Raw genomic sequence first — 26209 nt, 5'->3', positions numbered from 1 at the left:
AAACATAATATCACCTTACTTAAGTGTATCATTGTTTTCCTACAGCCGTTATGCTAGTAGAATAATTTGTAATTTGGTGAACCAACCCTTCTTGATTCCTCTCCAAAGATCCTGACACGAACAAATAACAACACGGGACCTGACGCAGCCTCCTGATGTTTTCCACGCTCTCATTAGTGGAGCTGTGTCTCTACATAAAGTCCACAGTGTAAAACGGCCTCACCTCCTGAGGCGAGCTCTGCTCATCACCAGCTGCTCTGCCTAAAGCCAGGCACCATGTGTTAGTGAGCTTAAAGAGATAAAACAGATAGAAAAGACCAGCAGCACAAATCATAAACCTGCAGGAAAACGCTGCTCTTTTACCACCAATAAAAACTCTGCAGAGCTTGAATTTGATATTCCCTCTCCGAGGAATGTTGTAAACGTGATAACGGCCTGAAGGTGAACAGCTGGGCGTTCTCTCTGGACAGAGCAGGAGTGGAAACTGCTGCTACGGGAGCTCGGACACTGGGACAAGGTCACACTGCTGCTCTACTTCTTCAGTGAGCTCTGCAGCATCACTTGTCATATATGAGTGTCATATATTGTTTGCAATCAGGACTCTGAGGTCATTAGGTCATTTGAATTTGCCCTGTATCCACTGTACGTCCCCTAGCAACAAGGACACACTCCACTGCAGTATTTTATCCTTTAATTGTGTCTGCACCAGAAGTGAGGATGTTTTTACTTGTGTATATCGATGACAGCTGCTTGTGACATCCTCATGCCGGCATTTTGGCAAATATTTCATTAATTTCACAACATAACACACAACATAAGGACCGCAGAGCTGAAAGACAATGAGAAAATGAAAGAGTCTTCTTCGTGGCACTTTTGAGATCCATGACTTGGAGCTCACACTGACCTCAAACACAAAATCCCCGGTTCTGTTTGTCCAGACACAGTTCTAAGTAAGTTTACTCAAACAAGATGACCACATCCTCAGCGATGTTGAGAAAGAGGCAGTTTAACTGTGAGCGACTCTACTAACAACACCAAGTCAGAAGACAACAGATGGAAAACACAGACAGTCTAATCTGTGTTAACTCTCTGCCAACCACTCAAGTTAACAGTTTACATCCATGTCTGTCCAGACTCACATGTCGCCATGACAACAGACAATGCTTCAAATATGGATGTTGCTGCAAAGAAGCCACAAATCAGCACAGTTTCAAGATTGTCACCAATTCACTCTCTAACCGAATGTCTCCCCTGATGTTTCTGAGTTACGGTGTTGAGTAATGACCAGGAAACATTATGATGTTACAGTGAAGTTGACCTTTGACCATTAAACACCAAATTCTAATCAGTTAACTGCCGAGTCCAAGTGGACATTTGTGTCTGGAGTACTGACATTCCCTCCAGGCTAAAGATACCACAGGAATATTTTTGACTGGTTACACGTCAGTCAAAAGGTTAATTTAGCTACTTCCTAGTTTACTGCACTGCCCAACAACTGGGTCTGGTGGGAGCTAGCTGGCAACACAGCTCGCTGGTAAGACTGTCCTGAGCCAACAGTGTCGCTGTGGAAACATGCCCACCCTCCAGTCTTCCCCCAGGTAGCCCCAGTGAGTAGGCGGCTCAGTTTTAGGCTGCAAACCCCCTTTAGTATTGCTCACTATCTTAGCACTGTTAGCTCTGTTAGCACTGTAGCAGTCTTAAAGCCCATTTATGCTCAACGTTAAATACAGATCCGGATACGGACGGAGCCTTCTGTCCGTGCTCCATGTTAATTTCGTCCGTATTTCTGCACGTTTCCATAAAGCTTACGGATACGGGCCAAGCGGAGCAGTACCACCGGAAACCGTGGGGGCAGTGTTGCTGTCACTACCCGATACGTAGCTCTAGTGAAACACGAAGAAGAAATGACAATGGCAGAACTTTTTGAGGAAAAGAATTCTCCGTCCTCCAGTCGCGATGTATTTAACGGCCTCACCGACCACCGCCTCCTACAACGCTGCCTCTGTTTTTGTCTTTTATGCAAGAGGTACATTATCAATATCTCCTCCACAGTCGCCATGTTTGTTTTTGAGTTTGTTGTTGTCATAAACTTTTGACGCTGGGCTGCCTCCTGGTGGATATATTGGTTAACATCCATGCCAACGTAAAGGACGCATGGAAGTATGTGGACAGTGACGGTAACATCGTTTGAAACGGACGTATACATTTTCGTACGTAAAGGGAGCATAAATGGGCCTTTAGCGTGGCCAGTGGTGCTAACAAAGTTAACAATGCTAAAGGGGCTATGCAGCTCAAAATGAAGCCGCTTTCTCACTGGTGCGACCTGGGGGGAGACCAGAAGGTGGCCACCATGTTTCTGCAGCTCCAGGGATTCCCAGTGGAGCTCCCACCCTGAACCCTGGATGGTGTGCAGTGGCTAGCTAACCAGTGGAGATCGGAGGGAAGGCTGTCGGTGCCATGTCTCTACATGTTAATGCGGCTCACCGGCTGTCTGTCAACAAGGCCAACAGAAAATAAAATAAAAGGCATCACAAAACATTAAAATTTCACCACCTCTATAACCCTAACCCTTGAAAAAGAGGTTGTTAATCTCAATGGGATCTTCCTGGTTAAATAAAGGTTAAATAAAAAAATAGAATAGACAGCACTTTGAAATGCATCGCTAAAGCTCATGGAGTCAGTGGAGTGCTGGACTGAAAGAAAAAGCCTCTTGTATTTCACGTAGATTTGCATTTTTCCCCCCAAAACATTAACCAATAAGTTACCACTTAATGGATACTGGGCTTTTTAAATAACTGAAACTGATTCCCTACTTCAGGCGTTCTTGTGATATCGCATTCACTATAACAAGTTGGGGTGGCACGGTGGTGCAGTGGTTAGCATTGTCGCCTCACAGCAAGAGAGTTTATGGTTTGAACCCCAGGGTGGGGGAGCCCTTCTGTGTGGAGTTTGCATGTTCTCCCCGTGTCAGCGTGGGTTTCCTCCAGGTGCTCCAGCTTCCTCCCACAGTCCAAAGACATGCAGGTTAATTGGTGACTCTAAATTGTCCGTAGGTGTGAATGTGAGGGTGAATGGTTGTCTGTCTCTATGTGTCAGCCCTGTGATAGTCTGGTGACCTGTCCAGGGTGAACCCTGCCTCTCACCCAATGTCAGCGGGGATAGACTCCAGCCCCCCGGGACCCCCAACAGGATAAGTGGTGAAGGAAAATGAATGAATTGATATAATGAGATGGATGGACGGCATGGAGTCATAAAAATGTACTAGCATAGTCGCCATGGTGTTTGTTTACAATAGTTTTTTTGTTATTCGTTCATTGTGGAATGGATTCATATTTTTCACAATCGTCTTTGTGAAACAAGCCAACACCACAGACCAACAGCAGGGTTTTCAGATGTTTATGTGTGTGTGTTTATCTCCTGTGAAACACACACTTTGCTCAGCACATTCCTTCGCATATTTACGTCACTGATTGTGTTGCAGTCAGTCAGTGTGAATGAGACTGTAGTCTTTTGTGTCAACGGCAATTTAGGGGGCAACCTCCACGCATGTGAATGTTCAGAGAGCCACTGCAGATGACCCCGACATAAATAAGAGCTCTGACAGGGAACTTTATGATGTTTTATTTTCCCATTCAAGAGGGGGAGACGAGAGAGAGGAGGGGGAGGAGGTGAAGCTTAAAGAAAGATGAGACAACACAGACACATCATCTCTACATCCTGTATATTTGTTCTACAGGGAGAAGGGAGGTGTGTTTAACCTCTGCTGGCGACAATAAAGTGCATTTGGGGCGGCAGTAGCTCAGTCCATAGGGACTTGGGTTGGGAACCGGAGGGTCGCCTGTTCAAGTCCCCGTCCGGACCAAAATATGGAGCGTGGACTGGTAGCTGGAGAGGTGCCAGTTCACCTCCTGGGCACTGCCGAGGTGCCCCTGAGCAAGGCACCGAACCCCCCAACCGCTCTGAGCGCCTGTCATGGGCAGCCCACTCTGACATCTCTCCACTTAGTGCATGTATAGGTCCTGTTTGTGCATGTGTGTGTTCGGACCTGTGTGTAATTGACAAACAGAGTGAAAAAAATTGAATTTCCCCTTGGGGATTAATAAAGTATATAAAAATTAAATTAATTTAAATAGATTAAATGTGTGTTATTGTGTCCTATTTTTGGTTAGAGGTGTCACACCCGGCTGAATGAACACATCTGATGACATCAGTTAACTAGCTACAGAGCCTGTAAACTGCTCCGAGACAGACTGAAACCACAGAGCAGGAGGAACTACTCCTTACACATTGTCATAACAAACAGTAACAGTGACACGTGTTAATGACATTACATGTTGTTGTGGCTGTGCTGCGGTGCAGTCATGTACCTCTTTCTCTGGGAGCTTGATGGGTTAGGGGCTTCGAGGTTACGAAAGCGCCGCTTGCGACTGGGGGCCACGTCTGTGATGTCCTTCAGGCTGTCGTCCAATGGGCTCGCAGTAGAGCGTTCTGAAGACGACATGAGATGGTCATGTTTATACATAATAGTAAATTCAAAGTGTAGTTTAGTGAGACTTCAACATGCAACAATTTCAAAAGTTGCTGGAGTGTGACTCTGCTTTCACCACCTCTCCTCTGTCCATTAACATGAGAACACCGCGACGGGTGTATGGAACAACGGAGAGGCAGATAGCTCTGATCTCTGCCCGCAAACCAGCACGTTCTCCAGGGATCAAAGAACAGCAGGATGGCGAAGGTGGAAAATGTGCAAACATCCTTCAAATTACGTGTTCCTCCTTTTCTTGAATTGATCTGCGCTGATATATTTCTCTCCGTTCAGTTTCAGTGACTAGTTTCCACATTTTCTCCACTGGTTTCTAAGAACACACTGACTCAGGTCTCTGGAGCAGTCTGTTAAAGCTGTCTGTTAAACTCAAAGACCCCAATGAACACTGGAACCATAACAAAGTGGACAGCAAGTGTCAGGTGTTTCTATCCCCTTCATCCATTTTATTTTTTTAACTACAGTCAGGTTTTAAGTTGTGATATTGTATGTGTTAAAGTCACGGAAATTAATCACCTACACTGTGGTTCAGCTCCATAGAGCTTTATTAAGTCCTTCAATTGATTGATTTGGTTTAACAGCCCAACTACTTGTGTGTTTTGGTCTCATTGTCATTATTTCCACCAGCAGCAGGAAAATGCAGCTGAGAAAAAAAAAGCAAAGATTTTAGAGCTAAGAAGCTCCAGAGTCCGACAGCAGACACAGTTAGAAACTAGCTGGCGAATATAGCAGAGCATTTAGCAGCTAAAGAGACAGATATTTCCCTCAGGACTTGGTGAAGACCAAAAACAGAGCTAAAAATAGAGAGAACATTTATTTCAGTAAGGAGCACTTTCATCAAAGACAATTTTATTTCAATTTGCAGTATTGTATTTGGTGATTTCGGGGGCCTGTCTGCCTTTCCTCGCACCTACACAGAAAGCCTCTTCCATGCGCCTATGTGGAAAGCTTATGGCAGAGAGAACAAACCTCTCTGCCCTTCCATGCGCCTACATGGAAAGCCTAAGGCAGGGAGAGCAGCAGCAAAGACCCCCCCAGGGACAGAACAGAGCAGCATCAATGACAAACAGAAATGACACTGATAAGTCAGACACACAGGAAAAGGAGGAGCTGGGGTGGAGGCAGGTTGCAAAGCGGCTTGCAGAGGAAGCAGCAACAGTAGGCAGGCCAGAGCAGTTTAAATAGGGCGCCCTGAATGAGATTCGCCGATTGGTTGCATAGAAAGGAATCATGTGATATATTGGCTGACCCCTTCCATCAATCAGCTGATCCATCAGTTGATTGGGCTGTTTGAGATCAGCTGATGTAGCTGGGATGTGAGCTGAGCTTCGTGTCCTGCCTGAACTAATGCTGTGTTCAATTATATGGATAGCTGAATGTGTAATGAAGCAACTGTTTGCTTATCAGCTTTAGAAAGTGATAATATGTCAGTTTTTGTCTTTACAGCTTGTCTACACTGCCCCCCCACTAGACAAGTGTTGTTGCAGAAAATTATGATGTCACAGTGAAGCTGATCTTTGACCTTTTGTTTATAAAATGTCATCACTTCACCATTTTATACTGTTAGACATTTATGTGAAATATTATTGTAATTAGCGTAAGAATTCCTGAGTTATGGACAAAAACATGTTTCGTGAGGTCACAGCTCTTCACTGAGCCCAAGTGGACGTTTGTGCCAAATTTGAAGAAATTCCTTGAGGTGTTCTTGAGATATCATGTCGGAACAGACGGACAACCCAAAAAACAGCTATCGACAGCATGAAGGCATAAAAAGATTTCACGTTTACTTTGTTCGCAGCGTATTTGTTGGGTTTTACACAAACATGGCTCTAATCCATAAAATACGGAATGAAAAACGTTAAAGAAATTCTTATCTTACTTTAATGGAGACAAATAAATGTTGGACATGTCAACCATTCAGTAGAAGCTTGTAATTAAAAATCTACGAACAAGGAGCTACAAGGTGCCAAGAAAAAGATTTTTTACTGGGCAGGATTATTAAAAAGTTTTTATCCACACACACTTACTTCACTAAAATGGGCTCAAAGACAGTTTGACATCAACAACAGATTGTTTTGTTGAATGCATCTTTCAGTAAAGCCTCTCTCAGCATCAGCAACAGCAGCAACAGCAGCAGTCTCTATACATACCACACAAAACAAACCCCTACACACACAAACTGAAACGACTAATTTCCTAAAACCTCCCCTCCCTTCCTTCTATCTGTTGGCTCACACTGGCAACACGCGGCCGTCTGAGTCATTGTCGTGGCAACAGAGACAACACACATCCTGCAAGCTTTCCCTCATCAGATGGAGGGGAAGGCCTGGAGAACAGGGACACCTACGTCGCTGAAAAAAGCCTTGACGTATCAAAATGAACCCAACCTGGCTGCGGTCGATTTAACATATGTGAGAAAGTGGAAAAATCAGGGATGTAAACAGCTGAGAGGAGGGCAAAAACTCCCCTAAAACTCCATCTGACAGCACAGTTCAGCTCCATGATGGGTAACTTATGCTCTTACTGTAACACACACCTACACCACATACATCCACCCTCCTGCTGGTGGCACATTAATCACAGCCAGGCCCATCTGGGAGCACAAGTCTGGAGGTTGATGAAGTGAAACGTCAACGTTATGAAGCTGCTTGTATTTAAAGGTGTTTTGGGATGTCAGCTCGCGGAGGCCCACGACTCTGCATTACATAACTCTGCAGTGATGTCATGGTTACTTTCTGGGCATGAAAAACACAGAAGGTCTCAGCGATGGTGCAAACACACTCAGCTCTCATGACAACAGCTCCCAGACATATAATATTCAGTCATATTTTACACAGTGTAACTTTTAATGTGAAATTCTTTACAATAAAAACACATTTGCATTTTTTTTTACAACGTTGTGGCACTAATTACCGGTGTGTTGTGACGCATGTCTCATATTTACCCACACTTCAATCAGTGATGTCACAGCAGGTGTTTCCCATCAGCCGTGAAAGGCAGAACACCTGCAACTGCAATTTTCTGCCTTAAGTGATTTCATGTTGACTTATTCGTTTCTATGACAGGATGAAGTACTTTCTGTCGAGTTCCCGCCTGAAAAACTCACTCCATAACTGTCTGTACGTTCACTTAAACGTATGACTGAGACAAGGTCATGACCGTTTTGCCTGTAACTGCTGTTCCTGGAAGAGTTCCCCTTTTAAGGAATTTTGACACAGTGCTGAAAGTGTGTGGCAAGTTGGGGAGTTTATGCTTTTACTTGATGTTACTGATTAGCAGCACTTTAACCAGACGATGGGGGCTCATCAGTGGAGCAAGCTGCTGTGGAGTTGGAACATGATTCAGTTGTTAAAATTGCCCTCTTGAGTTATCAATCACGTGCTGGGAACAAGTCAAATCACTTTAAAAATATCCTTTAAAGGCAAGAGACACATCCGGAGGCTCAGGCACAAAATCATGCAACACAGGAGAGAGCTGAAGTTTTCGTTTAAAAACATAAAGAGCCCATCTTACACTTGGCGAAAAGCCAGTTCAAAGCCGACGCAGTTGACATTTTCACGGCTACGCCCACGTTGTATAAATAGAAGGAATGTCAACGGTTAACAGCAGAGAATATTTTTGACCGGTTGTGCATGTCAGTCTATAGGTTCATTTTGCTACTCTTCAGTTAACTGCACTGCGCATCACCCAGGTCTGGTGGGAGCTAACATAAGCTAGCGGTGCCGCTCATTCAGCGGTTACTGATCATCCCAACCCAACACTGTTGCTGTGGAAGCATTGTGTCCACCCTCTGCCCTCCCCCCAGGTCACCCCAGTGAGCAAGCGGCTCAGTTTTGAGCCACAAACCCCCTTTAGCATAGTTAGCTTCTGTTAGCTCCCTTATTGCCATTAGCAGCGTTAGCACAGCTGCTGGTGCTAACATAGTTAACAGTGCTGAAGGAGTTTTGCGGCTCAAATTGAAGCTGCTTACTCACTGTGGGTACCTGTGAGAGATTGGAAGGCGGCCACCATGTACCGCAGCGAGACCATGTTGTCATCAGGATGGCGGTAAAAGGGTAGTTTGTAAAAATGATGGACGTAGCTACTGTGACGTCACTCATGGATTTGTGGGCTCTCATTTTGAAGTCTGGAGTTCAACATTTTAGCCACTGTGTATGTTTTTGAGCCAGAGGTGACAATATTTGAGTGAGAGGCTGGAGCTGTGAAGGAGCGAGGGGTGGGCACTAACCTCAGACAGCCTGTCACTCAAAGCAGCCCGACTTTAATTATGCCTAACTTTAAACCTTAATAAAAAGTTCACAGGTGAGTTATAAATAAATTCACCCCTGTACAGCTGTCATGAATGTTAAAATTAGCTATAGAGACCACAACAGTTTTTTGTACCAGGCTGTAAAGTTGGACATATTAACATTAGGGTCTGTGGGGATTGACTCACTCTTGGAGCCAGTCTCAAGTGGCCATTAGAGGAACTGCAGTTTTTGGCACTTGTTGGCTTCACTTTCCAGCTACAGATGCTGCTGCTTGGTTACCTGCGGTAATTGCCACGAGTGTGCCGCTAGCTAGCTGTCTGTCAGAAAAGCCGACAAAAAATAAAGGGCAGAACATTAAATGACAAAACATTAAAATTTCACCACCTCTGCATGGATAGCATTTTGAGATGAGGCGCTAAAGCTCACTTAGTCAGTGGATCAGAATATACCTAAGTATATTTAGTTTACTGTCATAGAGGAGGAAAGAAACCAAAAAATATTAAAATTTAAGAAGATTAAATCAGAGAATTCGACCTTTTTTTTCTTTAAAATGTACTCAAATTTACCAATTTAATTCACAACTCATTGATAAATTGATGGAGCTATATGTGAACGAGGATACAAACAACCAAGTTCACTTTGATGATTCACATTAAGGGGTTAAGTTTGAGAAAACCCAGGCTGGAGACTAAGAGGCTTCGCTGATAGAGATCTTACCCCGTATCGATGAAGTGGAGGCTGCAGTCACGTGCGCTTCCTCTGGCTCCTCATCAGTACTTCCTCCATAATCATCTTCCTCCTGACCTGCTGTCCGCTCTGACTTTTCTGAACCCCCTTTTTTCTGTCCCTCAGAACTACAACAGAGACCAGAGAGTACATGATTCATTTCAGTCAAAGAACATGAGACATGATAGTTAAGATAATAATCATCAGACTTTAATTAAAGTGAATAAAACAATAATTAAATATCACATGACTTTTGCAACAAAAGAGAGAGAATTGCAGTGATCACAGGAACGGGCGTCAAAAGTCTTGAGCAATTTATTGAGCAATTAGAAAAGTGATCCTTGAGAGTCGATGAGACGAATCATCCGTTGGTGAACCCTCAGTCAACTTGAAATTTTTCAAGTTGAGCAATCTTTTTTTTTCTTCTTCAGTCAGTGCGCATTATTTATTGTCTCCATACATTCATTTATTTGTAGCAGCCTGCCACAATGTCAACCTTAAGTATTGAGGGCGCAGGATTCAAGAGGCTGATGTAAACGCTGGAGCCAGGGTATACTGTCTCTAGAAGAGACAAAAACAAAGAAATCTTTGTGTCTAGTTGGAACAAAAAAATCTAATTTGGGTACAGACCTACAGACAAGTGTTGAAAATCTGCAGGTGAAACAGTTCTCTTGTTTTTAGCAATGTAAAATTGAAATTATTTAAATGTTTGTAATTTACCAGGAGATGTTGAGAGCTACAGTTAAAGCACCAGAGAAGTTATGGTGGCAATTAAAGCTCTGAAAAGGTTTGAAGTATCAGTCAAAATGTGAGCACTGAATGCAGCTTAACTGTTATATGTATATGAAAGAAGTTGATTTATAAGTCGAAGGTTATCACTGCAGTGGGCTTCAGTAGATGTGAAAGTGATGAAAACAGAAGAGCAGAAATTATTCTTAAAGTCACAAATGTTAAGGCCCAGACACACCAAACTCAAATCGAAGAACTAGTGGCGACAAAGGCCGACTGTTGCATCACCTCACGCTGCCTGCCTCAGCCAAAAAGTTGCACTTGAACACACCACAAAGACTACAACCAACTAGCATGTACATTCTGCGACTGTGTAAGAGGAAATTACTCTCCATAGCAGCAGGCGGCAGTGGTCTGTATTCGTCATTCTAAAAGGGAAACCAAAAGACCAACAGGACAGATTCAAGATGCTAGTTAGCCAGTTAGCACATTATCAACATAACCTGATCGAAAGAACAAATTATATTTACCGTGCACCAGTGAACAATAGCACAAACAATTACGAACCGTTGCTGCTGAAGCGCTCCATGACTAAAAACATAATCTTACCATATGTAACAAGATTGTTTGGTCTCACTCCCTCCTGATGTTTAGCCATTTGTTTACGTTCCTCACTTCAGTTTCTCTTCTCGTGTGCTGAGCTAAACTGCCAATCAGGGTGATTTCTCTATGTGACAGGCTCCGCCGTCTCCAACACCGATTCAACATGCTGAATCAGTCAAAGATAAGCTGTCAAGGGCCGACTACAGCCCTGACACACCAAGCCGACAGCCGGGCGCTGGTCAATGTTGGGCCGTTAGCTAGCACCTGCACCCTTGTTTTTGTGGTTCATCCCACACAATCGGCCCCCGTCAGTGTTTTCATTTTAAACATGACAGCTAGCTGATGTGTGAGTACTGAATGCTATTACAGTCAAATTCTAAAAAATGACAGCAGTTGAGATGTCAGTAACATAGCAGTTGAAAGTAGGGCTGTGTAATAAAGCCCAAAAATCATCATTGTGATTTTTTTTTTTTCAAGCTTAGGGGCCAGTTCACAATTTTAAATCTTTTTTTTCTCTTGCAAAATGCAGTAAGGCCAAAACATGATTAAAATATTACTTGCAGGACTTTGTGTGCAAAACAGTTGCTCATTAGAAAAACCTGGCACCACTTCAGAGTACTGTTTAGTAAAGCTCATATTTAGGGGATTTACAGGATGATAGGGTAAACAAATATAAGTGTGTAGTATACCTGGTTTCCTGCAGGTGTGTCACAGTTTCCTGCAGACTGCGGATCTTTGCTTTCTTCTCATTCAGGACCAAAACAAAGCGAGAGTACAGCTCTGCCTCCAGGGCTTCTTTACCACCAGCATAGCGCTTCAGTCTGTAATATACAGAAACACACACACGTCTTAATATCTGGAGCTCACACTTCATCAGTGACTGAAGTCTTCCCCTGGATGACATGAAAAGTACACAAATGTTTCCTTTTAGCAACATTACACCTCTGCTGCTGATCAGTGATGGATAGAGCAGTCGAGGGAGCGATTACAGAGCCATGAATCACACGAGGTGAGCGGCCCTGGGTATTAACTTCAAAGCAGGTCTTGTTTTTTTAATAAAAAGATCTTTAAAGTATTTAATTTATTATGTTGTTTAACATAGAAGTCTGGTGATATTCTATACTTTTCTTACTGTCAACAAATCAAACGAAAACATCCAAACAAACAAAAGTATTAACTGTGTAATTCCTTTTATTACAAATGTGTATTAATCCGCCACTGAAAATAGTTCCCAACAAATCCACTATTTCTTCCTCTTTGTTTGTTAAAAACTGACCAGCTGAGACTTTTTAGACATGAAACTTGCTTTTAAAGTGTTTAGGGTGCTCTCAGCCCTAGAGTCGTCTCCTTTGGTCTGAATCAGGGACTAATTTTGCTCCAAAGTTGTATAACTGCCTAGAGTTCATGTTTTCACAGCAGCATTTACAAGAGGACCAGATCAAATGCCTTGTGTGAGAAAGCTGCTCTTGATTGGTCAGAATTTCCATGTGGGAAAAATCCAGGAAGTAAAGCAAACGTTGAAGAAGAGTACACTTGCAAGATAAATGTGACACTTTCTAATGTCACAATGGAGGGACAACTACGCAGGTTGATTTTAGCGCTGCTCATCGTGGACTATATTGCTGTCATTGTTCATTTTAGTCAAACCATACAGTTTGAAAACGAGGCGCGGCTCCAACTAGAAAACAATGTTTTGATGCATTGGATGTGCTGAATGTGCATATTAAGGCAGTACAGGAGGAGGTGCACATTAATAATCCTCCAGGACTGTAACATGCTCATGTTTAACCCAAACAATGTGTCATGTGACTGCAGTTGCTTCACATCCAGGTCGGAACACCTTCTCACCACAAACCAACCGCACCAGAGTTCCTTTGGAACCGGGCCGAGACCACCTCTTCAAGAAGGTCTCAGTCCGGTTGTTTTGGTGCACACCTGAGTGTGATTGCTAAACGGGGCAGGTGTGAGAGAACTCTGTCTTCAGTAGGAGCCAGTTAGCTTGGAGCTGAGAGCCACAGACAGGAAGTCAGAAAGTACTGAGAGACGGACTTACACATGGTCGGTTTGAATCCTTTCATGTGATTTGTCGACTATAACACAAATATATAACAACACTTGCCTTATCCTTTACATTAAAATAACTAATGCTGAGAATATGTATCACAGCGGCTCCTCATACTTCACTGACTGTGATCAACTCATACTCGCAGCTGTGACATCAGTTCATAGCTCAAAGTGACGCACAGCTGCAGGATAACGGCCCCTCCCCACACACTGTTACATGAGTTGGGTAATAACTCAGTGTGATGGATTTTAAGGGAACTTAAAACTTGTGATTTTAACCCTGATGCCAGAGTGGGCTATGCAGGATTCCCACATGTAAAACTTGACTTAACCCTTCTCTTTACAAACCACAAAGTAGTTACAGTCTAACTGAATCATTCTTTCATCATGTAATTCCTGATTTTAAATATTTTTTTGTTGATTTTAGGCGATGTTTTTGTATGGTCAGACATAACTGTACACAGATGCATTTCAGAAGTTTCATTTCAACAATGGTAGAAGAAGTATTCAGATATTTTACTAAAGTGAAAGTAGTAACATGACACTAAAATTACTACACTACATGTAAAAGTCCCGCATTCGCACTCTCGTGTCCTTATATCTCCCAAAATAATCTTATTAACAAAATTTTCCCCAAACTTTCAGAGGGTAATAATGAAACTTCAGGATTTTTCCAATGTGGAAATCATCCCGACCCGCCTGGTTCTGGTTTGGAGCTGAGGAAACTTTGGTTCTTCTGTGTTTTGCGTGTGTTTACTCTGCAGTGATGCGTTGCTGTTCTCGTCTCAGTCTTTGGTTCTCGTCCTCCAGTTTCTGGTTGTGGTGTTCCAGTGTGTTTCCCCTCTGCAGGCTGTGGATCAGTAACTCTCTCACTGCCTCCGCCGGCTCCGGGACGGCCTTCAGCAAAACAGAGCCCAACCTGAACTGGAAGAAGAGAGTGAAAAGAAATCAGGAAACACTGAATTTTCACAGGGTACCAGCTTGTTTTAAGCATTTCGAGTACGAGGTACAAGTAACGTTAGTTCCTATGATTCTTTGGAGAATGCAGAGTAAAACTTCGCAATTGAAATTATAAATATGTGCATCATGTCCATGTGTTGAGACATGCACACTGTCACATTTGTACATTTCAGATTTATCATATCAACCTTCCTATACTGATGTAATGTATGAGCTGATGACACCATGACCAGATCTCTGCCAAGTGGCAGACCACTGTTCAAACCAACAAACAATAACAGCTGTGTTTTTTTAGCAACCCTTCACGTCATTTCCACTGATGTATGTGGCACCGAACCTAGGTGGTTTTAGCGGCAACAGTTTTCACTGACACACTCAGTGTTTCCCAGCAGCGTTTGTGCCACAGAACCTGGCAAGTTTTTCTTCAACCCATCACAGCATCTTCCACTGGCATATGATGGTGCGTTCGTTTTGTACTCGGAGGTCGGAAGTTGGAAGTGGGAATGACGTCACCTCCGAGTTGACAGCAGTTTTTGAATTCTAGTTGACAAAGATGAACAAGTCGGAAAAAAACATGGACGCCCGCAAGAAAGCCTTTGTTGCCCTTGCACTCTTGGAGTATAGACAGCTTCAAAACCATCATGCACTCCAACTGATGAACGCCGCAGATGAGGCTGACCTAATGTAAAACAAGTAAGATAAAATTGCTATAAACAGTACTTTAGCAGAGTGTTTACTCACTGCGTATGTGACCGGCAGCCATCTTGAATTCGTAAGTTGCCGTTGATGCGGTTGCTCCGAGTTTCCGAGTCGGAAATCCGATCTCAGTGTGCTTTCAAGTTTAAACTTCCGACTGGGAACTGGGAATTTCTGACCTTCGAGTACAAAACGAACACACCATGAGCCACGGAACCTGGACTTTTTTCACCAGCACATCACGGTATTTCCAACCAGCGTTGACCCATGGAACCCCAACATTTTAATCAACACATTAAGGCGTTTCCCTGTGACATTTTTGCCACAAAACCTCTATGTTTTTCACTAACATACTGTAGCGTTTGTGCTTTGGGACTTAGTTTTCACCAAGTTTTTCACCAACCTATCTCAGTATTTTCCAGCGGGATTTGAGCCACCTGACCTGAACGTTTTTTTGCCACCACATCACAGTGGCGTTTGAGAATTGTTTGAATGTATTCCTGACAAAATAATGCAGTTTAATGTACCTGTGGTTTGCAGAAATTCATAATGCCAATTTTTTCCTAACGATTGGGTTGATCCAAGTTAATGAGTGTGATTAAGGTCACCACTTGTATCTGGATGCTCCACTCCTCATGTAACATGACCTGGTCACTGACACATAAAGTCCACTGTCCCCTGGGAAACATCGTCTACCTTCAGACATGTTTACACACAGATAAGAGGCAGAGCAACGACTATCACCACTGACCTCTGTGACCAGCAGCTCCTTAAATAACTGACCTTTACAGCTGTGTGTGTGCAGGTGTGTGTGTGTGTACAGACCAGTTAACAACAGAGATAAACAGTCAAGGTGTGGTGATCGAGCTACTGCGTGAACCAGTTAATCTACAACACAACAAATAGACATTATTTCTTTTATTGACGCAAAGACAGAAGAGACGGAGTGTTTATGGACCTTGTGGGTCAAATTTCAGTAGTCGGTGAGATTATTTGAATTTTCTGTTTAAGTCATTAACCGAGATATGCACGTCCTCTGCTTACGTGACGATACGTCATAATGTGACAGAAACCAACCATTCATGTCTCATGTCATCCTCCATGTCTTCCCACCCTCCTCTGTGTTCCTCCATCACGCCGGCTTATTTACAAGTGTCTAATATTTGCCAGCTATTACTTCACCACCTTAGAAATGTTAAGTAAATAAGCTCAGACTAAAATACTGCTGGAAGTGGAAATACCTCTTCTGAGCTCAAACACTTCCAGTTGTTGCCTCATCGTACTCATTTAGTGTGCATTAAGCTGTTAACCAGAAACAAGAAGTTGAGCTGTCACCTGACTGAGAAGCCACTGCTCGCAGTTTGATGTTGTTGACTGGCGTGAGACACCAGCGGGGTTGGCTGCACACTGTTGATGTGGGCAAAGGTTTCCCATGTTGTCATAGAGACGCTACTGTTTCAAAAGCTGTTTCTGACTCACTGATTCACACTAATTAACTGCTGGATGCTTTTATTTGGGGAGAAACCTCTGAGAGCAGCTCCACCTATTCTAGATTTACTGCCAGACTGGGTGAGAGTTGGTGCTGATATACTGCAGAGCTGCTGAATGTTAAAGTCATTAATGAACCTGCATGTTTATGGTGAAAGAATGGAACTTTGTCAACACAGTTTGAACTCACATCCTCAGGAGTGTGAACCTGTCAAGCTGAACTCAGAAGCTCATGCTGCAAAGAACAGGAGGACCAGTGACTACACTAGTGTCACTGTAATGTAAATTTCAGATAAAAAGCATTTAGAAAATGGATAGCTGAATTCTGTTGGAATGTACCTTTCAGTTATTCAGAACTACACACTCTCAGAGCAGCAGAGCGCCAAGCAGAGTCAATGTGTGATGACCTTAACCAGTCATTAATTCATGTAGAAACAGAACGCTCTGTTTATTCAAACAACAGCAGCACACCATGAGGACAGAAACAGAGGGCTCGGCGGAGACAAAACACCTGCCGCAACAAGCCAACACGCCGTCTGCGGTCATTTTGACTTGACCAGAGGACTTCTCGACAAGCCGACTGGCTGTTGAAACAGGTTCCAAAACCAGAGTTGAAGGTGACACCATCAACCGGCTTGAGTCCAGCTCAGACGTTCTAAAATGGTTTCGGCTCGTCCAGATCATTGGTCTGAACTCAGCTTAAGAATCGTTGTGGTTTCGTTAGCATAGAATGAGCTGTTTATATCTACATACAGAGCGCGTCCTCGTCTACAGAGATCGCCATGTTGTTCTATAGTAGCACAGAACGGACAAACCAAACACTGGCTCTACATAGGACCATTCGTGTAGTTCTCCTACATGTTTGGAGAAGTTTCAGTTGGTTGCAATCTGCAACCTCGCCACTAGATGCCACTAAATCCTACACACAGAACATTTAAGATCAACTTCAACCTCCATGGTGGACTAACTAGAAAAGCACTCAGAGAGTGCAAACTAGGCATGTGCTGGTTACCGGCGTCACGGTTTACCACGGTAAAAGAATGTCACGGTGTCACTAACCGCCCATTTTCCGTTCCGACAGTAAAGGCCAACGGTATAACCTATGCTACGTTTCATAAATGGGAACTTCAGGAACTCAAAACTCAGAAATAACTCTGTGCCAGTCGTACATTTTACCTGGCACACACTCTGAAATCATGCATGTGCAGCCGCTGCAGTCAGCACAATTATTGGGGGGGCAGCCTCAGTCAGTCAGTCAGTAATTAGTGTAAATCCACTCACGTGCAAACTGCAAACATGGCTGGAGGAGGCGAAGCTGAACCTTTCCCACCGACGAAAAGGACGAAGTCGGTGGTGTGGGACCATTTAGGCTATCAGAAGAACCCCCAGAGCCAAGGCAAAGACCCGCTCCTCCCATGCTGAGCTCCAGTTCCCAGTCGGCCGTGTTCACAGGCTGCTGCGCAATGGAAACTATGCGGAGCGTGTCAGTGCCGGTGCCCCCGTCTACCTGGTGGCTGTGCTGGAGTATCTGACCGCTGAGATCCTGGAGTTGGCTTGAAATGCTGCCCGCGACAACAAGAAGACCCGTATCATTCCCCGTCACCGGCAGCTGGCTGTCCGCAACGACGAGGAGCTCAACAAGCTGGTGGGCGGAGTGACCATTGCGAAGTTAAGAAACGGCTCTATTACTTTTAACGGGTCTATATTACACATTTAAACAACTGGTGTGATGATGCGTTGCACTGACAGGAGATGCCTGGTACGTGCTGTCGCTCATGAACGGTCAAACGAATATTAGCCTAGCGTTTTAAAGTGTAGAGCACGAAAATAGGATGACGCCTGTTCTATTATTATTATTATTATTATTATTATTATTATTATTATTACCGATTACCGTGGTATTTTTGCCCAAGGTTATCATGCCTTCAAAATCTCATACCGGCACATGCCTACTGCAGACCTCCGCCAAGTAGGTGATATTCCCTCCCTCTCCGCATCAGATTTTGCATCACTATCATTATTATTAGGTTATATATACCTTCACCATGGAGACACTGTGGTGTATTTATTCAAGTTGGGAGGCAGTTGTAATCAACAGCAGCGTCTTGTACATACCGTGTCATTGAGTTAGGAAAACCCCCATTCAGTCACCCAATAGACTTTATGTATTCCTGACAAACAGACCAACGCTGGCGAAAACATAACCTCCTTGGCGGAGGTAACAATGGAGGAGTGGACTGAGTAGTAAATATCTCCTGGGGAGAAAAAAAAATCACCCATTTATCCTAAAAGATATGCACAAATACATAGATAAAATAACCTCGTAAGCTGCACAGCAACCATAGGTAGTCAGAAGGGTCAGCCTATCCTCATTACCAGGTCGCCAAAATCAACGCTCTATCAAGCCTCTTGGTATTTGATACCGACACCAGTGGCACCATTTGGCATCTCTATGGGATGCACAAGGCTTTCAGCTAACTTCAGCTGTTGCATAATTCGACGCTCAGAGCAACTGATGAACTATAAAGAGCGAGAAAGTCCATCTAATGCGGGATGGAGAGGAGTTGGATGGGTCAGACAAACAAAACTTTCAGCCAGGAGACCACTGTTCGTGTCCCGTGTGAAACCAAAATCCAATGTTGTTTGAACGTGGTCGTCACGCACTGACGTCACTCACATGATGTATTTACAATCAGTTGCAAACTTATTCAGCCCAACACATTAAGTTTCTAAACCTAACCAACAGTTTGACGATTACTTGACAATCATGCTTTACGAGTTTCACCCAGGAGACCACTGTGTGTCACATACAGATGTTAAAGGGATGCAAAAAGGTGCCTTTAGCATCTGCATTGCACATTAGGGGTGTATAAAAGCATCAGCTACAGCTGACACTGATGGGAATGCCTTTAGTTCTGCAGGTATTTGGTCATAAACCAAAGTGTTGAACACATTAAAATGCTGCTGATGAAAAGTCAGAGACCACCGTAGTTATAACAAATGATTCTGAAGGGAACATGAATGATGAACCACATTTCATCACAATTCATGCAATAGTGGTCGAGATATTTCACTGATGACCACACAGAGAAACCAAAAACCTCATTGTGTCACTTCACTGAAAGTCAGAGGATCATCCTCCAGTAGGGTTCATTCTACTGGAGGATGATCATCACTGAAAACATACACTTTACCCAACACAAACCAATTTTGGCAGCAACAAACATTTGATTTCAACATTCACGGCATAATTTATATTCTAAAAGTTATTACATCTCATGTTTAAATCGCCACAGAGACAACAGAGCCACCGCTGAATTACCGAAGAGCTGCTGCTGCTCGCATCTTTGAAAACACTGGCGCAAATTCTCCAGTGGGCGATATCTTTAATAAATCACCCACATACTGAAAATCTCGACAGTCAATTTGTTGCCTTAAAATGAAAGAATTTAGTGACACAGCAACAGTCTGGCTCACATCGTCTGCCATCACCTCTGGTTCATGTGAAATGCATGCTGGGATACTTGTCGACCACACAAGTTCCCACACACACACACAGTGGAAACTAACAAAATACCAACCAAGCCCCAGTAGAGAACACCTGCGATGTCAAATCATTGTTCAGCTGCAGTGCTGAATTAATTTATGCATGAAGCACACACTCTTCATATTTATCCTTCACTGACTCCCACTGATCCAGGACAAGTCGGCCGAGTCGCTCAGACACACAGGGGAAGGTTAAAATGTAAAAGAAAAGAGAGAATGTACTGAGCAGCTATAATGTAGGTTCGTTTTGTTTTAGTTTTCCATTTATTTAAAATTTACATTTTCAGTTTTTGTTCTCTGACAACGAGCACTTGAGTTTTGCTCTGATTCATCTTTAGTTGTTGTCATAGTTTCCTATAAATAAGTCCAACAGTCAAACACCAGTTCCTAGGAATTAATCACAGCAGCAGCAGCAGTACACTTTCTCCACGCATCAAATGAGAAATTGAAAGCAGTTCTTATTCAGAGTAAGTAATCTCAAAGTAATTTTTTTATTTCACTTCCTGTTTTAGTCGTACTTGCCAACCGTTAGACCTCAAAAATAGGAAGGATTTCAAAATTAAAGCAGGGAGTTGTCATTCTAATTTTTCCTCCAGTGTTTCCTTCTCTTAGGACTCCCCATTTCTTTCTCCATCTCTCAGTCACTGAGGAGGACGAGGTGTGTCCTGAGTGTGTCCGTTCTAAGTCACGTGCACGCCAGGAAACAAATATTTGTGTGGCTGTATTGTCGTCCATGTGGAAACAGTAGACTTCAAGAGTCGTAGGGCGAATACACGCTGTACAGTGCCAGTAGTTACATCGAAAAAAAAGAAGGGTGTGGGAGTTTGTCATAAATCTGGAGAAATATAGGAGAACTGTGACATATGGGAGGATATCGGGAGTAGGCAATGAAAAACGGGAGTCTCCTGGGAAAGTCAGGAGGGCTGGCAATGGTTCCAGTTCACATTATAGCTGAAGTTTCATTTATACTTTTCTTTCATTTTTAGTTAGAGAATCTGTTCTAATACAAACCATTTGAGTTCAGCAAGTTTATTCCTTCATCAGACATTTCTCATGTGAACAACCTAAAGAAAAAAACCTGTATGTTCAGGGTCCCCTCTGTGTTTATGGTGGAATACATAAAGAGCGCTCGTAACATCAGAAGAAATTATTTCACTTAAATGAAAAATATTAGGTTTATAAACTGCAGCGGAGCTACATGACGCAGCAAAGGCCACATATTTAATGAATTAAGTGATTGTTTAAACCATCATCTAGTAACTACACTGATTGTTGCACCCGGCCTCACCGTCTAACGTCTACCTTTTTGAACTGCTGCAGCTTGAACTCTTGTGGTGTTCACACAGACAGCATTGCTGCTGCAGGACTGTATTTCCACGATTAAAAGCTGGCACTCTACAGAGTTATAGAGCAGTGCAAGCCACAGCTTTTTCAACAACACAGTCCTGAAAATATGTCTTCCCCCCATTGTTCACAAATGTAGAGATTCATTCCACAGAAACATTGTCAGAGGGCTTTTACTTTGAAACAGAAACAGGAAGTGTTGGGTTAAAAATATATATATGTATGTAAATGACCTTCGCCACACTCTATTTAAATTTGCTTTTATTTTGTTAGTTGAATTGTAAATGCGTGCTCTCATCTTGAAAGGCAAAAGCCAGGAAGTTAAAAAGTAAAGGCGGATGCTTTTGTTTTGAAAGAATTCAGTTCCGTTAGTGTGAGACTAATAAGTCTGCGTAACGACAGTAAAGGTTTAGCGCCTGGCTGATAAAGGCACAAGGTTCTTCTACATTTTATTTCATATTGTGTTTAATATTGTGTTACTTTATAAAATCTTTTAATGGTTTCTGTGAGTTTAAATGAGCATGTCTACGTTAGAAAAGACGCTAAGTTGCTGTTAGCTCAGTGTGCCTCCGGTTTGTTACGCTAAGAAAGAAATGTAATATTTTGTTTTTGTTTTGTTTCATGTAGCTCTTACACATTCATGGTATCTTTGGAGAATATTGTGGAAAATAAAGCTTCATGAACCATCAGTCAGAGAGCTACAATATATATGTATAAACTGTAGTTAAAGGTGGTATGATGGCATATTTATTATCAAAAGGCCACTTTCACAGTCTATATTTGCTGTGTGCGTCACGCAGACTCCTATTCTCTATGTCCCGCAGCTGAGCAGCAGCTGAACCACGCCTTAGCAGCACTGCTCACGCGGGCCATATGGCTGTTCTAACCTGTTAATATGGGCGCCAAAAAAAAAAATTGTCATGAATGCAACTGTCATGAGTATTGAATGCTCTCTATAGAGACTAAAACCATTTTTGGGGGACTACTGAGAATTGATTCGCTCTTAGAGCCAGCCACAAGTGGCCATTAGAGGAACTGCAGTTTNAACCCAAGTCCCTATGGACTGAGCTACTGCCGCCCCAATATATGGGCGCCAAAAAAAAAAATTGTCATGAATGCAACTGTCATGAGTATTGAATGCTCTCTCTAGAGACTAAAACCATTTTTGGGGGACTACTGAGAATTGATTCGCTCTTAGAGCCAGCCACAAGTGGCCATTAGAGGAACTGCAGTTTTTGGCACTTAAAGTTGGCTTAATTTTTCAGCACCACAGGCTGCTGCTTGGTTGTACTTCATGGTGAACTTGTTGAAAATCCCCTGCAGCTAAAGGGTTAAGATGCCCACCATGAATCACAGTGTTCGAGGTCCTTGGTTTGAGTCCAATTCCTGTCATCTGTGATATCTCTACTGTCTGTAATAAAGATTTTAGATGCCAAAAAACAAAAACCAGGCAGGTCTCAAATGTCTTGCTTCAGTCCCTGACTGCCAACTGAGCTTCTCTGAAACTCCCATATTTTCCAGAAATGCACACAACTGCTTCATCTTCTCAGCAGCTTCCAACTGAATAAGTCACTCTTGGAAATAGTTTGCAAAACTCTGATTACATGTTTTAATGTTCCACTTGACGTCATGGCTCGGTCACCTGAACTGCAGGCTCAGGGGTAAAAACAGTTACCAGGAAAGTGATTTGGGATATAGAATGACTGATGAAGCTGAGATGAAGCCATGAGCATCCTGAGAGACAACTCTGATCTTTTGTTTCTTCAGCTTGAGACTCTGAAAGTTTGGTGTGTGGGATTTAGGGGCATCTATTGGCAGAAATGGGATACAATATTCATAACTATGTATTTATTAGTGTAGAATCACCTGAAACCAAGAATCGTTGCATTTTGGTTACCTTAAGCCCCGTTTCCACCGAGCAGTACGGTTCAGTTCAGTACACCTTTTTTGTGTGTTTCCAGAGTGAAAAGTTGTGGATGGTACCGATAGAACCGTTCTATACCGTCCCCATGTTTGGTCTCCCCTCTGTTGGGGTACCTAGCACACAGATCTGGTACTAAAAGGTGGAGCTGTGAACACTGCAGTCCGATTGGTCAGTAGAGGACGGTCACTCTGCTCAGGGCTGAGTTGTGTCTGGTTTTGAGGCTCATGTTCATACTGTGGAGAGTTTTATTAGTAAACTGTAACTATAAAATGAGCAGCTGTAGTCGGAGAAAAAATAACTTCATTCACTGGACTTTTAAGATGGAACGTTAACTTGTCTTTAAATATCCCATGGAGAGAGACTCTGTGGGCAAATGTGGGCGTGCAGCCTCGTTCTGTGGACGATAAACAACGTGCAGACTGATAAAGGAGGAAATACAGTGAGTGCTGGACGGAGCAGTGAGTGACAACAACCCCGCCCACATTTAAGAGGACTGTCTGCAGTGGAAACACTAGGGTCTAGGTACCATGTCTGAAGGGTTACTGTTGGTTCCAAAGGTACCATACCGAAAGTGTTTGGTGGACACAGGCTTTTATCTGACCTGTGAAGACTGGGAAAAAATGTTACTTGGGTGGGTTGTAATTTGCAGATAATTTATCGATAGAGACAAAGCAGTCATCTTCGAACATGTCTTTTAACCAACTGATGCCATTCCTGTGCCAAAGCAAAGACGTTGAGTCAGATCGAGATGGGGTGAAAAGATAGTTAGAGGTGACTAGACTCTGAAGGAAGAAGTCTCTGTGACCAAAGGACTTCCTAAACTGGGCCCACACTTTAGCCCCTTCTACACTGCCAGATTTTCCGCGAATGTTGGGCCGATTTGCCGGCAAGCGTTTATACACACAGAGGCGGAAAGGCGAGCTGATCTGAGGCGCCCAATTTTCCGCCTCGTAGGGTAGGCATATTTGCGGAACCCTTTAAGTTTAAACAGACTGAGGCGGCCTTCCGCAACAGGAGGAGCTGTTGAAGACTTGTGGAAGGAGCTGTTGATGACGCCGCACGTGCGACCCACTGGCGGTGGATAAACAGGAAACAGCTGATAGCAGGAATTAGCGAGCAGCTAGTAGCAAGAGGGAAACACAAACCTGAGACTGAGACTGAGACTGTAAAGATGAGCAACTGGGGAGACAAGGAATTGCGCGCCCTCCTTGTCCTCGCAAACGAAGAGGCCATTAACCGTCAGATGACGGGGACGGTGAAGAACGGGCCGACTTACAAGAGAATCGCCGTCTAACTAGTTGCGGCTTCCCTCCCGTTTTGTTACTTGCTCACGCCCCCCATTGCCCCGAAAAAGTCACATTCTGTATAAACAAAAGTAGGTAGGCAGCATTTTCCTGCACTCCCCAATTTTGTTTTTATACTGCCAATGCTGAAAAAAGACTGATTGGGCTTTCCTGCAAATTTGCACAATTCCTATTTTAAGGGTATGATGCACAATCAGGTTGTCTGTTGATTATAGCAAGGAGTAGTTAAGGACTTCTGTCCACTAGTATACTTGGATGATTTTTTTTCTTACCATATTTGTTCTATAGTTGGTATATTCTTGTGCTGCTTTAATGGTTTTTGGTGAGCTAAAGACAATCCCCTTCTCTCGGATAATAAAGATGTTGTTCTGTTCCACTCAAATAAAAAGATTCGTTGAAAAATGCACATTAATTTGGTAACATTCGTCACAGTGAGCATCTGATTCTGATTATGCTGAACACAATACTGTATCAGTTGTGAGAATAAGCCTTTAAATCTATCGAAGTCAGTGGATTTAATAACACAAAACATTTGTCAAACACAAACCAACATTAATACCAAATGTCTCCGTCTTACATGTTTCTTATTTGAGGTGGAAGTCAGCCGTGTTACAGGAAACATGCATCACCACAAACACACACACACACACACACACACACACACACACACACACACACACACACACACACACACAGACGTTTGGTATGCTAACCACCTGAGGTAACACCTGTATGTGTGTGTGTGTGTGTGAGGGTCTCACTTTTGGGCTCTTTCTGTGTTTTGCAGCTTTAACAGGAGCTGCGATTAGAGGGGAATGAGCCGGCATTAGACAGCAGCCTTTCATTATGACTCATAACTTTATGACAGATGAATTACTGTTTTTTTTTTTTATGTTGAGCAAGAGAAACCCTCCGATGACACACACCAGCACACTTCTGTAAAACCACTGTTCCTAACTCTCAGTTTTAAAAACAGAAGCATACGTTCATTTCCTTTTGACTGCAACAGACGCACTTAGATTTCCACTCGGTCATAACTGCCATGGTAACAAGGTTTTATGTCTCCATCAGTGTGTGTGTTCACACAACTGACCCCTGAACAGGGATTATTCAGTCGATTATTGCTTAACACCATCATGCTGCTCAGCTTCCCTCCATCTCCCAGTACAGATGCATTATTGTTATACTTTAACATGCGTTCCTTGGTATCAGTTATTTGTGTGGTCTCCTAACAACATGTGTCTTCCCAAATCAATAGTAGAGATGCTTATAATGAGTTGGAAATGTTTGAAAATGAATCTACCAACTATTTTCTCTTTCGTCTTTTAGCAAATTGTCATCTCAGCACGCTGAACTGCCACCTCTGTCAAATACACCACACCACAGACTGTATGGGTTGCAGCTTCTACTGTGGGAGTGTGAGCTGTGTGAACTAACATTACCTCATAATTATTAACGCTTGTAACGACAGAGTCAAGCTGCTTTGGTGTCTGTGTGAGTTTGTTGGGACTGGCTCGGTGTTGGATGTTAGATGCTGCTGCTCTGTTACCTCGCGCTAACCAGTCAGACGTTGAACTGACCATCTAATAAGAGGAGAGCGGCTCATGCGATGGCAGCAACAGAACGTTTGCTAATTCAGCAGTAAGTCAGGTTTATGGCTACGTAGGGAGCGGTTTCTTGTCTTCGAGTCCCTTATGTTGCACAGCCAAGTTTCTACTGTAGCCCAGAACTATGGAGCTACATTAGGGTCAAAAGTTTTGAACTTGAAAAAAAATAAAATTTGAAACTGAAAATTCATGGGTTGATGTTGAATTTTGAAAAATACAACAATGTATTCAAAATAAAAATAAGCGTATAATTTTGATTCACTTTGGTAATTCTTTTGAATGAATAATTTATTTTCACTTTTCACTTACATATATATTTTGACATTTGAGGTCTTATTTTTTTCAGTTGCATGTTTTATCTTTACAGTTTCAAATCTTATTTTTTCACTTTCAAATCTTTTTTTCACTTTCAGATCTTTTTTTTT

The 26209-nt window shown here is 43.0% G+C and overlaps 1 protein-coding gene across 2 annotated transcripts in view; it reads right to left on the bottom strand.

Moving 5' to 3' along the window:
- xrcc4 (X-ray repair complementing defective repair in Chinese hamster cells 4) overlaps nt 1-26209 on the bottom strand; it is a 55952-nt gene that overhangs the window by 16258 nt on the left and 13485 nt on the right. For both annotated transcript variants that reach the window (XM_050052614.1, XM_050052615.1), the window contains exons 4-7: nt 13673-13839; nt 11541-11672; nt 9511-9647; nt 4368-4488 (exon numbers count right to left, since the gene is read on the bottom strand). In XM_050052614.1, the coding sequence (XP_049908571.1) occupies nt 4368-4488; nt 9511-9647; nt 11541-11672; nt 13673-13839 (557 nt within the window). The remainder of the gene's footprint in view (nt 1-4367; nt 4489-9510; nt 9648-11540; nt 11673-13672; nt 13840-26209) is intronic.

The sequence above is a fragment of the Epinephelus moara genome, chromosome 9 (assembly GCF_006386435.1).
Source record: "Epinephelus moara isolate mb chromosome 9, YSFRI_EMoa_1.0, whole genome shotgun sequence".
Lineage (NCBI taxonomy): Eukaryota > Metazoa > Chordata > Actinopteri > Perciformes > Serranidae > Epinephelus > Epinephelus moara.
This window is presented reverse-complemented; position numbering and strand designations above follow the sequence as displayed.